Source organism: Nycticebus coucang, chromosome 23, assembly GCF_027406575.1.
Source record: "Nycticebus coucang isolate mNycCou1 chromosome 23, mNycCou1.pri, whole genome shotgun sequence".
NCBI lineage: Eukaryota > Metazoa > Chordata > Mammalia > Primates > Lorisidae > Nycticebus > Nycticebus coucang.
The window spans coordinates 27708934-27724732 of NC_069802.1; the positions used below are offsets into that span (position 1 = coordinate 27708934).

The following is a 15799-nucleotide window of genomic DNA, read 5'->3' on the forward strand; positions in this document are numbered from 1 at the left end:
AAAAAAAGGAAAACCAAACAAACAATTCTCTTAGAAATGATGATTCCCAAGGTATAAACAATATGTATAAATATGTTCATACTTTCCTTACAAAAAATAAATAAATAAATAAAAGGAAGGGTGTAATAGAGAAATACAAGCAGATCCAATCCATCATTGTGATATCCACCTTTCCCTTAGATAACACAGACATAAAACATGCGCTTTACAAGCCTCCGATGACCTTCAAGACATCTAAGTACAGTATCTATGGAGTTTTAAGTATTATTAACAACTCTCGCTTTTCCATTTAAAGAATTCATGTTCTGTTACCTTGACATTCAAAAGCCAATCAATCTTCTTCTCAAATGCTAATACAAGCAATTAAAAATAACATTAATTGAAATAGAGCAAGAGGTGTTAGGTTTGGGGTTGGTGAGTTGTTTCATTTATTTATTTATTTTTTCCTTCACCTTAACCTCCTGGCAATGCTAATTTACAGGACTAATTAGTGAAACACCCTGTGTGTGATCCATTTCTGGGACAAAGAGCTGGCCTCTAAAACTCAGCAGAGAACTGCACTTTGAAGGGCTACCACGCTGTGAGGAATTGGGGATGTTTATTTCACCTGGCAGACCATAAGTGACAGATAGTTTTATTTACCATGTAAATATTAATGTTCTGATTTTGGTAACCAAAATACAGTGCTCATTTGTATTGTTGTAAAACTTGTAAATATGCCCCGTAGGATAAATAATATTCAAAGCAGCATCCTAATTAAAAGGAAAACTCAGTTGTCTTGCAAGATAATATAAGAGGGCATATAACTTGTAAATAAGATACATGCTAAAAATGAAAAAGACAGGCTGGATCGGAGAGGAATGAAATAAGATTTGGAAATGTGCTTCTTAAATGAACACAAATTGTGAGATAATGTCTCATTGAACAATAAAAATAACAAACCAGTGGCAAAGATGTAATAGAATTTCTTCTGTATACCATTTTAATCTTAATATAATTTTCCCCAGAGTAGCCACGTTTATTGAACTACTACAACCATTTCTTTCTCACTCTGTCCAAAGTTACTGAGAGTATGTTCCTTGCTGTAAATAATTCTCTGATTATGAACATGAAAACGATCCAGAAATTGACCGCAGTTTATAAAAGAAAAAATAGCAGCATCTGCTCAGGGCCAAAGCCTTCTGAGAATGCCAAAAGTTATGTGCGGTTTCCTGGGGAAAGCAGAGTGAGAATACAGAAAACCACTTTCCCTGCTTCCTCCTGCATAAGGCAACCCCAAATTTATTTCTTTCTTCCTCTACCAAAAAATGAAGAGAGGTCTTTCATGGCACCTCAGCGTATGGTGTGCTATGGTGTAAGAATTAGGCCAACGTCAAGGAAGCGTCGGATCCAGTTAATAAGCACTAATAAACTTGAGAACAATGCACTCCATGTGGACTCAGTTTCTCAGTCTGCTACGTGCAGGTGGTAGTACCTCTTACCTTCAAGGCTGATCCATAATACTACTGAAATATGGATGTGAACAAATTCTATATCTATTAAAGTTTTCCTAGAGGGGAGACATGGAGTTCAGAGGGAGCCCTGAATCTATTCCTGACCTCAACTAAAGAGGCTCAGTAACATTTTCAATTCCAATCGACTCCATACATAGCTCAGACATTTCAACTACCAGTGTCATGAATGTCCTCCTGACCTTTGCTTACACTCAGGTTGTCATTCAATTAATACTTTTTTTCATGAGGTTCTTATAGATTTAACCTTTAAAGAGCTACCCAAAGATAGAGACCATATCCTTCCATAACCAGCTTAAAATTTTGTGTCACTCTGCAGTAGGAACCTGTCTTTTGCTGAAAATCAACACTTAAACACATTTTCTGCTATACAAACTCTAATTTATTCAATTATTTTATTATTTTTTCCAAAGATTCATTAGGCAAGAGAAAGATGTACTTATTCAAGCATACATAAAATAAAAGCCAAATGTATTAACAAATACATTATATCAAATGGGTTGCCAATTAACTCTCTTGTTAACAAATGGATAACTACAGAATGTGGACCAGCCTTGCACTTTGATTTTCTTTTTTTTTTATACTAGAATTAAGATAGTGGAAAAACCATGGCTCACACCACAATCAATCTACTAAGCAAAAGTAGCTATGTCCCCTGAATCAATAAGTAGACTCATAAACAAGTATTCTTATAATAAGTAGTTGTTACATGTGCAAATAATGAGTGTATAATCTTCATACATTTTGCACTTTTTTCTAGGAGAATTTCTAAGGATTTAAATTAATTCCTATCTTATTTTTTAATATAAAAGTGCATTTCAGTGGTTTTCTCTTTTACTCTTCTAAAAAGTTCATTGATCCAAATACAAATAAAGTAAAGGCCATCATTAACTGTATCATTGGGCATTACATATTAAGACTTCATCATCACAATCACAGAGCCATTGGTACAAGCCATTCCGTTGAGTGCAGAAGCAACTTGAGGTTGCCTGAGAGACCATCCTCAAAGCAGACTTTTTTTCTTCTCCCAGCCATTCTTTTTTTTTTTTTTTTTACAGATGCCCTTCTAGGCCATTGTTTTTGATGACCTTGGCATACTCCTTGGCTGATGTATAAGGGATTCGGGGTCTTGCTGGGTCTTCAAAATCAACATGGAAGAGACCAAACCGGTGGCTGTATCCCTGGGTCCACTCAAAGTTATCCAGAAGCGACCATGCACAATACACTTGAAGATTGACTTTATCCAGTTGGATAGCTAAAATTTTAAAAACAGAAAAATTACCATTTCTGTGAAGGTTTTATGAGAACACAGACAAAATCACTGATGAGCAGTCTGGATTTCTTTCTCCTGCTCTGTAGGGGATCACAGTTGGAACAGACAAGACCTGCCCTCTATCCCCTTTTCCACAAAAAAAGGGTAAGTATGTGAGGCAATGCATATGTTAATTAGCTCCACTCAGCCATTCCACAATGTGTGCATATATCAAAGCATCAAGTAATGCATTATAAATTATATTATTTTTGTCAATTTTAAAAAATACCCCTTGCCTGTTTTCATCTTGAACCAAGTAGAGGGTTCATTCAATAAATTAAGTTACAATATCATTCTAATTATTTGGTCATTCGTTCATTTTGGGACATTTGTTTTCCTCATTCTTCTACTCAATGAGCATTTTTTCAATACGTATCACTTTTCAGTCACAAAGACATATGCACACACACACAAGTTTCTTTCTAGTACCTAGAAATGTATTCACTAAAAATACTGTTCAGTTTTTAGATAGCCTCTCGATATTCCAGAACATCCATTAATAAGTTGGAAGAGATGACAGCAGTATGCCTGAGGAAGCCTCAGCACTTGCATTGTGTCATCATGACCAAACTGAGACATGTCTAATGATTCTGGAAACAGAACCTCCAAAATGAAAAGGGTCAGCACACAACTCTGACCATGCCTGTGTCCTAGACTGAGTGAGCACAGAAATGCTACAACGCCTTATCTTAGTCCAATCAGGTTGCTATACCTGAACATTATATACTGGGTGGCTTATAAACAACAGAAGTTTATTTCAGACAGTTCCAGAGGTTGGGAAGTCCAAAATGAAGGTGGTAGCAGATTTGACGTCTTATGAGGAGCTGCATCCTAGTTCACAGATGACCATGTGACATAGAAGACAGAGTAGGGCAGCATCCTGCAGGAGGGGAGAGGGAGCTCTCTCCTGTCTCTTCTCATAAGGGCACTAATTCCATTCATTGGGGCTCCACCCTCATGACATCACCCTTCAAAGACTCCACCTCCTAAAAACATCACATAAGGAGCTAGAATAGCAACATGAATTTGGATGGATGCAACTTTCAGTTCATAGCACATTCTCTTTAAGTGGAAAAGCAGTGAATCGCCTACCCACAAAATACACAGATGCATATGGATTCTACATCATTTTATTCGTGGACACCCTAAAGCACATCCATGGGGACTACATGCTAAGACATGTAAGTGTGGAAAATTCTCTCTAGCTTTACACTGATTTCCATCACGTTAGTCAGACAACTGAGCTCTCTTATTACTAGTATTTTAAGTTTGGCAAAATTGAAATCATATGAATCTTTGCATTTGGGCTTTAAAAAAAAAACAGTATAAATAAACCCAATATACGAAATGCACTAATATCCATTACTCAGTGCAGAAATTAAATGAAAAAGCAGGTTTACTTTATGAGATGAATATATTTCTGATCAAAAATGAGCATTCATATAATAAATCAGATTTTAATTGTGTTGGGAATTGCTCTCCACCAAAATGATTCCTCTAGCTAAACATTTAGCAATGCTAGATTTGCCCTTTCACTTTTCCTTTGGTGTCAGTCTGTGTTTATCAGTTCTCTTAAAAATGCCACACTCAGTCTACTACACATATTCTGATCTTCAAATATTATTAAAATTTTATTGTTTTGACTGTGGATATTCCATAGACAAAAGGTGCTTAACGGGACACATATCCCTTCTAACATTTGGAGGCACACAAAGTGGTTTGCTTAGAGAGTGCCTCATAAATGTCCTTAAGACAGGAAATACATCAAGCTGGATTGGCTCTTTGTAAACACAGAATTGCTGGGAAATTACAAATATAGTATTCAAGCACATTAAGCTGTGCAGAAATAGAAAAATTTTCTAGATACTTTTTCTTCTTTTACCTGTCCACATTTGCCATGCATCCTTCCTCCCCTGTTAGCTATAAACTGGAAATTATCAGCTTTTTAATAATTTCTATGAAACAGAAAATTTAAGTACTGAATAGCATATCTCTAAGAATCAAAACTACCAAAGCCAAATTCCAAGCCAGAAAAAACCATCAATCTCTTTCGTCTTGTTATTCCATCTAGGGACATGTAAGATTCTGCATATTTTCTTTCTCATTTGCAGAACTATTGCCCAACAAGAAAGCCTGCCAGGTATAAAGCCACACACAGTCCCACTGATCACATATAAAAGGATTGATTCATATGCTAAACCAGGGGATAAAAATGATGCCCTGTCTGCTTGGATGGGAACAAAAGGGAAATCTTGACAATTTCATTGTTAACTGCCAGGAGTTCCGCAGCAGGCACTAAACGACCCGAGTGACACTGGTGGATATCTGTGCATTTCCATTTCAGGAACATTCAAGTAGAGAATTACCTAGTTAGGACTGAGGAACTAGCCTGCTGGAATCCTCACTGTGCCACCACTGGGAAACATTACAAAACTACACTGGAACCTGCACGCTCCAAACTTCTTAAGAATGGAAAGAGACCACCATCCCATTTCTTGTCACCATGATTTATGTGGTCCCAAATCTTGGCAGGGAAAAAACACTTCTATGGGTTCAGTTTCTTTCTTTAACTATTGTTGGAGGAGAGTAAACGCAGAGTGACAGGAACTCTGGGTTGGTACAAAGCGCACTTGGACAACAATGACACCAACCACCAAGTCAGAGCTCGGTATTAGAGTGCGGGACTGGTGTAAAGGGGTCTTGTTGCCAGCAGGTGGAAGCTAAAAATGCAAGGAGGAAAAAAAAAACTAAGCCTTGCAAACATATTATAGCTTTGGGCAGGCTGTTCTAATTATAAGAACCCCCTACTAGCATTGTACTATGAACAAGCACACACAAACATACACACTCATACACACAGAAACTGAAAAGGTTGAAAGCACAGCCTCGACTATAAAATTGCCCTCACTTCTGACAATGACTCAGCATTTATGGGATTTACAATTCAGGGGTTCCCAAAACCACTCTCAGTTTGGGTAATTTGTTAGAAGTTCTCACAAGACTCATGGAAAGCATTTATACTCACAGTTATGATTTATTACAGAAAAGACAGAGATTAACATCAGCCAAAGAGAAAGAGATGCAGAGGGCAGGGTCTCAGGGATTCCAGACATGAAGTTTCCCTTATCCTCCCCTCTAGGAATCAGGACACATTTCCCTCCTGGTACCAATGTCAATATTACATACAGATTATTGCCAACCAGAGATGTACGCCTGAGCTTCAGTGTCCAGAGATTTTATTGGGGGCTTTATTACAAAGGCATGATTGGTTGACTGAATGTTCATGTGCCTGAACTCAGGTCCCTGGTCAACTGAAATCAGGTGACCCCAAATCCCCACCTCAAATCACATTGTTGGTCTTTCTAGAATAAATAACCCCCACCCTAAACAAATTCATTTTTATTAAGTATGGCATATATCCCAGAAGCTGATGGCAAGAGCCAAAGACATGTGCATAATAAGGAAAGGTTAAAGTATTTACTATACATTCACACACAGAGAAGATGCTGCACAGAATCATCTCTATGAAACATCACAATTTTGCCTGTCTTTGTCAGATTAGAAGAGTCTAGAAACAGGGAGCTCTGATGAGATTTATATTTCCGCATTTATAAACAGAGACAGAGATAGCTTTTGTATTCATGGTGGTCAGAAAGAAGTGGGTTGTCCAACCTTTATTCTTCTCTGCCATACATTGGAAGAACAATTTGCCTTGGGCTCTACATTAAATACACAAACACCAATGAAAGCTGATGAACAAAGGAAAGAGCTGTACATCATTCTTCTGATATCCAACCCCACAGATATCATGGCATGGATGTTTGAGAACTGAGCAAAATAGTCCTCCCATAATCAGCATGCAGCTCACAGGCTACAGGTTGGACACCCCTTATAGTACCCATGAAAGGTGCCTCTGGATGTGGCAAGACTATCGCACTATCAAACACACCACTAATCCAGAAACCCCAGATGCCATGACAAGAACCAGTAGAAAGTTTCCAAACAGGCAAAAAGCATCAGCCTCACAGAAGAGAAAATGAAAGCAAGATCGCCCCAGAAAGAAGTACAAAGAAAAAAATTGGCCTCTAGATTTCAAGTAATAGCAAGCTATATTATTCAAGTAAATTTTCTCAATGAAAACACGTAAAAAATGCTAAATACAATTTCTTCATAGATCTTCATAGCAATGGAAAGCTAAAAATTTAATACTGAATTACCAGTTGGAAACTGAAATTGGTAGACACAGTTGCCACTTTTGCCTGGTGGAATTCTCTAATCTTGGGAACTCTAAACTTTTTTCTGTCTTCTAGAATGAGCACAGATGTCATAACTCAGAGTCACACCATCTGAGGAGTCATACTAGTATGAGAAACCACATTGAGCAGCTCGGTGCCCCTAGCTCAGTGGTTACCGCGCCAGCCACAAACACTGATGCTGGCAGGTTCAAACCCAGCCCGGGCCAGCTAAACAGCATTGACAACTGCAGCAAAAAAATAGCCAGCTGTGCCTGTGGCTCAAGCCAGCCCCGTGTACGGGAAGTGGCAAGTTCAAACCTGGCCCTGGCCAAAAACTGAAAATAATAATAATAATAATAATAATAGTCAGGTGTTGTGGCAGGTGTCTGTAGTCCCAGCTACTCAGGAGGCTGAGGCAAGAGAATCACTTAACCCCAGCGTCTGAGGTTGATATGGTGTCACAGCACTCTAACGAGGATGACAAAGTGAGACACTGTCTCAAAAAAAAAAGAAAGAAAGAAAGAACCCACACCGAGGAAACTAAAAACCCAAAAGACTCACCCTTAGGGTAATGGTGAGAGTGAGCCAGAAACACACTGGTCATTGGAACATCACATGTTTCCCAGTAGTTTAGTAAATAGTAAGTCTGGATCTTGGCCTGAGGTGATTCCAGACTGACAGTACCCCAAGTGCCTGGGAAATACAAATTTACACTCTATTTGAAGGGAGGTACCAATATTTTAAATCTGCATTTTAAAGTACAATCATCAGCATCTAATGAAATATAATCAGATGGACCCAGAAAGAGGATGACCAAAAAAAAAACAGAAATCACTAGAATCCACAGATAAAAAAAACAAACCCACAAAGCAGTCAGTTATTGTCATATGAACTACATAAATGCCATATTCACGATGTTTTAAAGCAAAGCAACAAACTTGAAATAAGTTAAAGCAAAGCGACAAACCTTCTTCAAGGTTTAGGAACTTCAGAAACTAATGAGGCATATTTGGAAAAGACACCTCTACAGGCTTGGGTTTTAATCCCTTGTGCACCTGTTACCAGCTGAAAGGCTCCTCCCATTTCTCATGAGTACAATAGAGACATTAATGTCTACTTCCAGCGATGCTGTAAAGATGAAATGGAATAACATGGACCTCAGCGCAATACTCAGCCCATGGGTTTCCGTTGCTTTCTTTTCTGGCCACTTCTTAGAAGAATGCAGAATCCAAGGTCAAAATACAAGGAGAGAGAGAAAGACACCAGGAATGCACACGGACGGAAGAAAGGCCACGAGGGGACACAGAGAGAAGGTGGTTGGTCATCTGCAAGCCAAGGAGAGAGGCCTCTGAAGAAACCAAGCCAGCTGCCACTTTGATCTTGGGCTTCCAGCCTCCAGAAATGTGAGAAAATAAACTGGAAGTACTTAAGACACCTAGTCTACGGTATTTTGTTATGGCAGCTTTAGCAAACTAACACAGGCAGGGATGAGACCTGAGAACTTCTCTTTTTTACATTTTTAAACACATTAACTGCCACGTATGTTGTTTTTAACTCATGCTAGTTTTGAGCCCAGAACCTCACGACGCATATATAACTCACACGTCTGTTTACCTTGGATACCTTGGGAGCCACGTGGGCCCCAAGGAAAAAAAAAATATTTTTGCAGGGTGGCAGTCAATGTGTTAATGTAATTCCAAACTGAGAGGAATCTCTCTTGAGGATTATAAATGTTGGAGAATCTCTCTCAGTTCCCCCTCTCCCTAACAGTCAGAGCCAGAGGAATTCTGTGCTGAGCAACACAGCCATGTCGGGGCTGGGCTGCACTCGCTCACAGACACAGATGACCCCTGAGAGACTCAGGAGATGCTGAGGACTCGGGAATGCCAAATGTCCCTTCATCCCACTGCCTGGTTGAAATCCAGCTGTGTAGTGGGTTAAATGGTACACACACATCCCCAAGTAAATGTCCATCCCAACTGTGAGCGTGACCTCATTTGGAAAAGGGTCTTAGCATAACTCAACTAAGGATTTCAAGAAGAGATCATCCTAGATAACGGTGAGCCCTAGATCCAAAAAGGGAGGAGACACACAGGGATGAAGCCTATGAGAAAAGGGAGGCAGAGGCTGGAGGGAGGTGTCTACAAGCCAAGGAACCCCACGGACAGCCTGCAGCCCCCAGAGCCAGCAGGGAGGCATGTAATAAATTCTCCCTCAGAGCTTCAAGAGGGAGCCAACCCTGCTGACACCCTAATTTCAGACTTCTGGCCTCCACAACTGTGGGAGAATAAATTTCTGTTATTTCAAGCCACAAGGTTTGTGGTAATTTCTCACAGCAGCCCCAGGAAACTAATGTACCATGCTCTTTTAGAGAGGTCACCAACTGGGCTCTGAGTCCCAAACCACCCACCTGATCTTGCTGGGGGCTTAGGAGAATCTCTCTCAAAGCCTGTCAGAGCTGGAGAGAGAAAGCCTTCTGGGGACCCAGTTTGAAGCCAATTTTCTGGCAATTAGACCCTACACGGACTTTGAAAATGTGTTTCTCTGAGTTTGGGTGAACTGCACCAGGACATTACAGTTGGAGGATGTCTTTTAGCTGGGTAACAGTTTTTGCAAGAAAACTGGCACACAGGCTCTTTCTCTCTTTCTTTGGATGAAAAGAAATTTGAACAACATCAGGAAGATCTAAACATAGAAAGTGCACAATAAGCCCCCCTAACTCCAGCTGAATATCAGTGGCTGGACAACATCTGTGAAAATGCCCAAATAATCCCAATGCAGGAGGCCCCACCTGCAGATGGGACCTCTAGGTAGCAAAAACTATGACTCTCTGAAAAGAGAATACTTGAAAACGGAGAGCTAATTGTTAAATATTTTATAAGAAAATGCCAATTAACCAGAAATGAACTGCACAGATTTCTTAATTATCTGTATTATTTCTACCACTTACATTAGACTCTGTTGAGGGGAAGCTGCATATAGCAAGCAGTTGAAAGGAATCGTATAAAAATACCTAAATGGTAAAGGGTCTGAAGATAGGTACACATTCATTGTCATATTCTAGAACTTCTCCATCAATATTACTCTTATAGTTTCTTCCTCCCTAACAGGGACACTTCTATGGGAACTAAAGTTGTTCTCAACAAGAGAAGCTCTCTTCCACCAGAAAAGCTACCTGCCTTCCCCCTTTCCCTCTGCCTTTCTTCTTTTCTTTCCTTCTCTCTGGGACTTAATTTCCCTTTCTGTAAAATAGAAGTAATAGTATCTTCCTCACAGGATTGTGGAATTAGTACATATAAAGCTCTAGGAACAATGCCTGGTTTATAGCGAACACTCCATAATGCAATGTTTCAATATTGCTATTGTTGCTTTTATTTCTCTCAGAGTCTGGAAAGGCAATGAATGAAATCTGGGCAGACTGAAAAAATTCTCCAACTGCTAATGACCCAAGCAGCACAATGTCCTACGCTTATGATTGCCAAAATCTTTCTCACAACCCCATTAGGCACCAACCTCTCAGCTACTTCAGCACCAAGAACTAGATAAGATCCTAGAGCCACACTCATTGTCAAGAGCTGACTGTCTCTTCTGCCATCCTCACCAGTGCAATAAGTCCTACCTTTGTCCAGCCCTTCACTTTCAAGACTGATAAGTGAATCTCATGTCTGTGCCCTTGCTCCAAAGAAACCTGGCAATCTCACTCTCTACCTTGGATCAACAAAACTCGTAAGGCTGGACATCCCTCAAAGGTAATAAGTGTTCAACAAGTGCTGGGCAGCCAGTAAATGTGAAAATGTTCACTGTACTGGAGCCAGAAGGACCAGAGCAATCCAAACAAAAGGAATAGTACTAGTGAAATCTCAGTCACAGGAAGGGTTCTCAGAACGCAAACAAGAGAGTTCAGCAGTAGGAAGCATGGGAGGAAGGCACAAGGTAGCACCAAGGAAGACATACATGTTCTTTTAAGATTTTAGGAATTTTGATCTTTACTCCAACAGCAATAAAAAAAAAAAATCACCAAAGGATTTTAAGCAGAGTGGTGTCTTTTAAAAAAATTACTGTGACCTCTATAGAGAATAGATTTGAGTGTAGCAAGAATGGAACCAGAAATGCATTTAGGAGTCATTATTGCAGTAAATCGCCAGGGAGATGATGGCAGCTAGGTCTAGGGTGGCTTCAGTGAAGATGGAAAGAACCATATGGATTCAACAGATAGATGAAAATCAATGAGATTTAGCAATTCACTGGTTATCAGTGCAGGAGATAAAAATGAAAAAGTTAATGAATAACATTGTTCATCTCTGAGTTAGGGAATACTGGACATAGGTTAGTTTTAGAGGAGTGGCAGGGAAAATAATGAATCAAGCTTTGGTTATGAAGACTTGGAGTTCATACAGGGGGTGGGGAACTTGCAGTCTTGGGACCACATTTGACCTTCTGGATCCTTAAGCACATTTTTTGAACTAAATCCAAAATTTCCAGAATAAATCCTTCTCATAAAGGGATTTGTTCTGTGAAGTATGAGTTCTTTTGAGGGGTCTCACTTGGAGATCTGGAGGGCCACATGTGGCCTTGAGGCTGCAGGTTCCCCACCCCTAATGGGGATATAAATTTTGGAGTCATCATATAGAGATGGTCTTTGAAATCATTGCTGTTGAATAAAATTCAGAGAAGACGACTTTGGCAAGAGACTTTGGTGCAAGCCATACAGCATTCCACCCTTTAAAGGTAAGCTGGAAAGAGGAGACAGAGAAACAGGGCCAGCGGTGTCCCACATGCTTGACCTGATAAAATCTCAAGGGACATGTCTGTGGATGTAATTTTATACAAGTTGCACAGACAAAAAGGGAGAACTTTGGGGTGAAACTGAGGTTGTCTGACTCCAGAGCCTATGGTCTTTCCATCAGGATAACAGGAAAAGTTCCAAATTTAGAAAATAATGAACACAGTTAACAAGTCAGACTCAAAGCCACATTACCAGACTACGTGGAGAGCACGGAGTAGGCGCAGGTGGAGGAAGCATCTGGAACATCAGTGCCCTAAGAACAAAAACCCTTCTATGACCTTTTAGGCCCAGTTCTCCCAGCTCTTCCTGTGTCTACTTGACATACACCAGATTGCACTTAGATTCTGTTCTTCTAGGAAGCTACGGAGCCCTTGTGCATATATCATGGCCATGAGACTGACTTTTCCAACCACTTGGATCATCCTTCTAGATCTTCTTCTATGGTTCTTCATTGCCATCCAGGTATTATTTCAAATTAACCCTTATAAAAGGTCTTTTCTAATTCCCCAATTTAAAATTTTATTCCCAACTGGCCCATTCTTTCTATCATCATGTATTATTTGCTTTGTCACTAAATGGCCCTTATCACTAAATCAAGATGTTTTGTTCATGTAATTACTCTTTTTATAATTGTATCTTTCCCCAAGTAGACTATAGTCCCATGAGAAAAATGAACCTCTTCAGTCTGTGCTTTTTAATTTGTCCCATCCTGAGAGCAGCATCTAGCACACAGTAGGTGCTAACTTAGCACTTCTTGAAGGAATGAGTGAGAAAAGGAACAAAAGGAACATGGGGGAGGTGATAGAAGAGGGATGGAGGGAGGGATGGAGGGAGGGAGGCAGGCAGGCTCTTGGCTACATTCCTTGGCAGTCTTCTTGAGTATTTTCCCCTTGATAGGTTAACTCTGAAAGCTCCAAAGGTTCTGCAGCCAACTCTCTGAACTCTTCTGAGGCATAGCACTACACTTCAGTAGCCAGTCCTTGGTCCTTGGAACCCCTTAGGGTCCGATGTTAGAGCTCCGGCAGAAAATATCTTCATCCTGTGATCTTATCCTTACACCTGAGCTATAGAAATTAAAATAGCTATCATTTTAGTCCATAAAAATATCCATCTAATTGTATATAGAAATAGTTCATTCCTATCAACTACAGTCAAGTGAGAATAGACTGCAAAGAAAGTAGCAGCTAGAACCCTAAATAGAAATATCAGAGTAATATATTTCTGTGCTCAGGTAAAAGTCTAAGTTCTAGGTTCTATGGCTCTAGAAATGGAAGAGTAAATACCATGAGTGACTAAGAAATGACAGCCATGAATGTGGGAGCAAAAGAAAAATGTGTACTATCACTGTAGAACTGATTAGGGGTTTCAAATGATAGTTTGGTATCCTGGAACCTGAGTGAATGGACTAATCTTAACACTTCCCTCTTAACTTCTTTCTTTCAGTCTTCTCTTACAACCATGAATATTTCATTCCACATTGCTATAGTTTGAAAGGATCCCCCCAAAAGCATGAAAATTTAATGCTCAATGCAACAGTGCCGGGAAGGCTCCACCCACACGAATGGATTGATGCTGGGTATAAAAGGGCTTGAGAGAATTCTTCTCTTGTTCTGTCTCACTGTTTCCTCCACCATGTGATGCCTTTTTTCATGTTATTACACAACACACAGGCCATTTCTGGATGCAGTCCCTTGACCTTGGACTTCCCAGCCATGAGAGCTGTAAGAAATAAATCTCTATTCTTTATACATTACCTGGTCTCAGTTATTCTGTTATAGCAGCAGATTGTGGGCTAAGACAAGCTTCTAGCACTATAATATATACAAGCTATTATTTTAGGCACAGTGATGCTTATAGAAGAAAAAAATATTTGACCTTGCCCTTAGGCTTTAAATAGGCGAATAGAAGTGCAATGACCATGCATAGGTCTCCCTGCTATGTGCATTTACTCAATACTCTTAACTTCCTTTTTGGAACATGAGGAAGACATGTGATTCATTAAGTATTTGTTCAGTGTCTGTCTTCTGCTCCAGACTCCAAGCTTGAGCAGGGCAAGACTTAGCAGTGGCTGGTAAAGGATAGGTGCCTAATAAATATTACTAAATAAGTGAATGGCTACTAATAGATATAATAAATTATGGAGCACATTATCAGTAAAAAGATAGTTCATACGAAGGCAAGATTTGTTGTTTTTGTTTTGTCCAAGTTGCTAGCATGCAACTCTAAGCTCAACTTTTCTGAATAAAGAAAAAGAGATACCAGGCTTAATCTTCTTCCATTCTGATCGGTCCACTGCTCACTTTGTATGCTAGGAATTGTAATGTTTTCTTATGGTCACGTGATTCCACGACCACGTCTCTTGTCTAGTATTTCTATACATATACAATAAATGCCAAATAAATTATATTAAATGCCCCTTAAAAAGCCAATCTCAGAGGAGTCAATGCCACCTTCTGTTCATGGCAAGAGGGCAGCAAGCATTAGCATCATTCTCACCACACCACCACAAAAACACCTTGAGTGTTTTTGTGCATACAACAGCCCCTGTAGTGCCTAGAGTTGAGCGAGATGGGAAAGTGGGGAACAGAGTTGAGAAGCAAGAACAATGACACCTCTTTAAAATGCTACCGTGTAAGTTTTCATATTGCTGGCACCAAGTTCAAGCCCAGGTGGGCACAGCTCACCCAGACTGCCCGCCCTGCCCTAATGTGCAAGTCTCGCTAGTCTACTGTTTAAGGACAAGGAAGGACACTGCTTGGTGATATGGCCACAAGCTGTTCAGGGAAGAGACTTTGCTCAGCACATTTCAGCTCCCGAGCAAGGCTGGGCTCATCTCTGAAAGCCACATCAAATAAATAATCATGCGAAAGCAGATTTGCTCTGATAGGGCTCTGACAGCTGCTCCGAGAGGTGGGTCCTTGCAAGCCCATCTTTCAACAGTGAACTGACCCAAAGATCCAGGAAAGCTCCAGACAGGACCATATGGCCTGGAATAAAAACATATTTCAAACTCTGTTTATTATGCATATCTTTCAAAGGTTCACTACTCAGTGATGAAACATTGCACCTGCAAGGCTTTAATAAGCTTCCCCAGCAAGTACAATTATAAAATCGCAGGCACCTGAAGAATTTGTCTTTTCTTATACTTAGCCATGCACTGCCACCAATGACTGGTCTCATTATTTTTAATTATATAGGTTTGAAATATTTTGTAAGCTGCAATCCATACTTATTCAGAAAATAGAACTCCTTATAGACCTCAGAATGAGGGTCATGAAATATCTCTCCTCTCTCCTCACTTTGGGGCCATTATTCCACAAAAAACCCCTCCAGTCTTCCCCAAAAGAACAGAAGTAACACAACCACACAGCCCTGCAAAGACAGAAGAGCATTTAGCATGAATTTTGGCTGGACATCAGTCACGGCAACATCAGGCAGAGGGGGTAGGAATAGGTTTCCTTCCCAACTGAGCCCCAGGACTCCACATCTGGTCCAAATACTTGGGAAGCACAGCTTGTTCATTATTCACTCAAATAGCCACTGAGAAGTTACTATGTCCCAGACTCCAGGCTTTTGAATGTGGTGATTTTGAGAAAAATAGCACATAGTTTCTGCCCTCTGAAGAGGATGTTCTCATTGGGAAGAAAGACCCAAAAAGCACTAGTCTGGAAACCCCAAGGGACAGGGCTATAAAAGACACTGGAGGGACAAGAGAGTGGATGACTTAACTCTCCTGGAAAGTTCAGGGATAGCTTTCCTGAAAAAAAGGACACTTTTTTAGAAACTTTACCAGTAAATAAGAGTTCATCGGCTAGCCACAAAAGGGAAGATAGGAGCCATATTGGAGTTAGAACTATGTTCATGTGTCATTTTCATGGGCCTCTCCCAAGGCCCCCAAGCTGTGTAAGGTACTTTGAGACCCCCAAGTCTCCATCTCTGTCACGAATTAGCTAAA

The 15799-nt window shown here is 40.2% G+C and overlaps 1 protein-coding gene across 2 annotated transcripts in view; it reads right to left on the reverse strand.

Moving 5' to 3' along the window:
- Positions 1-2536: 2536 nt before the first annotated feature.
- The window catches only part of LOC128575913 (cytosolic beta-glucosidase), a 94410-nt gene continuing 81147 nt past the window's right edge, over positions 2537-15799 (reverse strand). Inside the window, exons 5-6 of one of the 2 annotated variants that reach the window (XM_053577724.1) lie at positions 14794-14831; positions 2537-2766 (exon numbers count right to left, since the gene is read on the reverse strand). In XM_053577724.1, coding sequence (XP_053433699.1) covers positions 2578-2766; positions 14794-14831 — 227 coding nt within the window. In that variant the 3' untranslated portion in view covers positions 2537-2577. The remainder of the gene's footprint in view (positions 2767-14793; positions 14832-15799) is intronic. The other variant, XM_053577725.1, reaches the window with a different exon arrangement.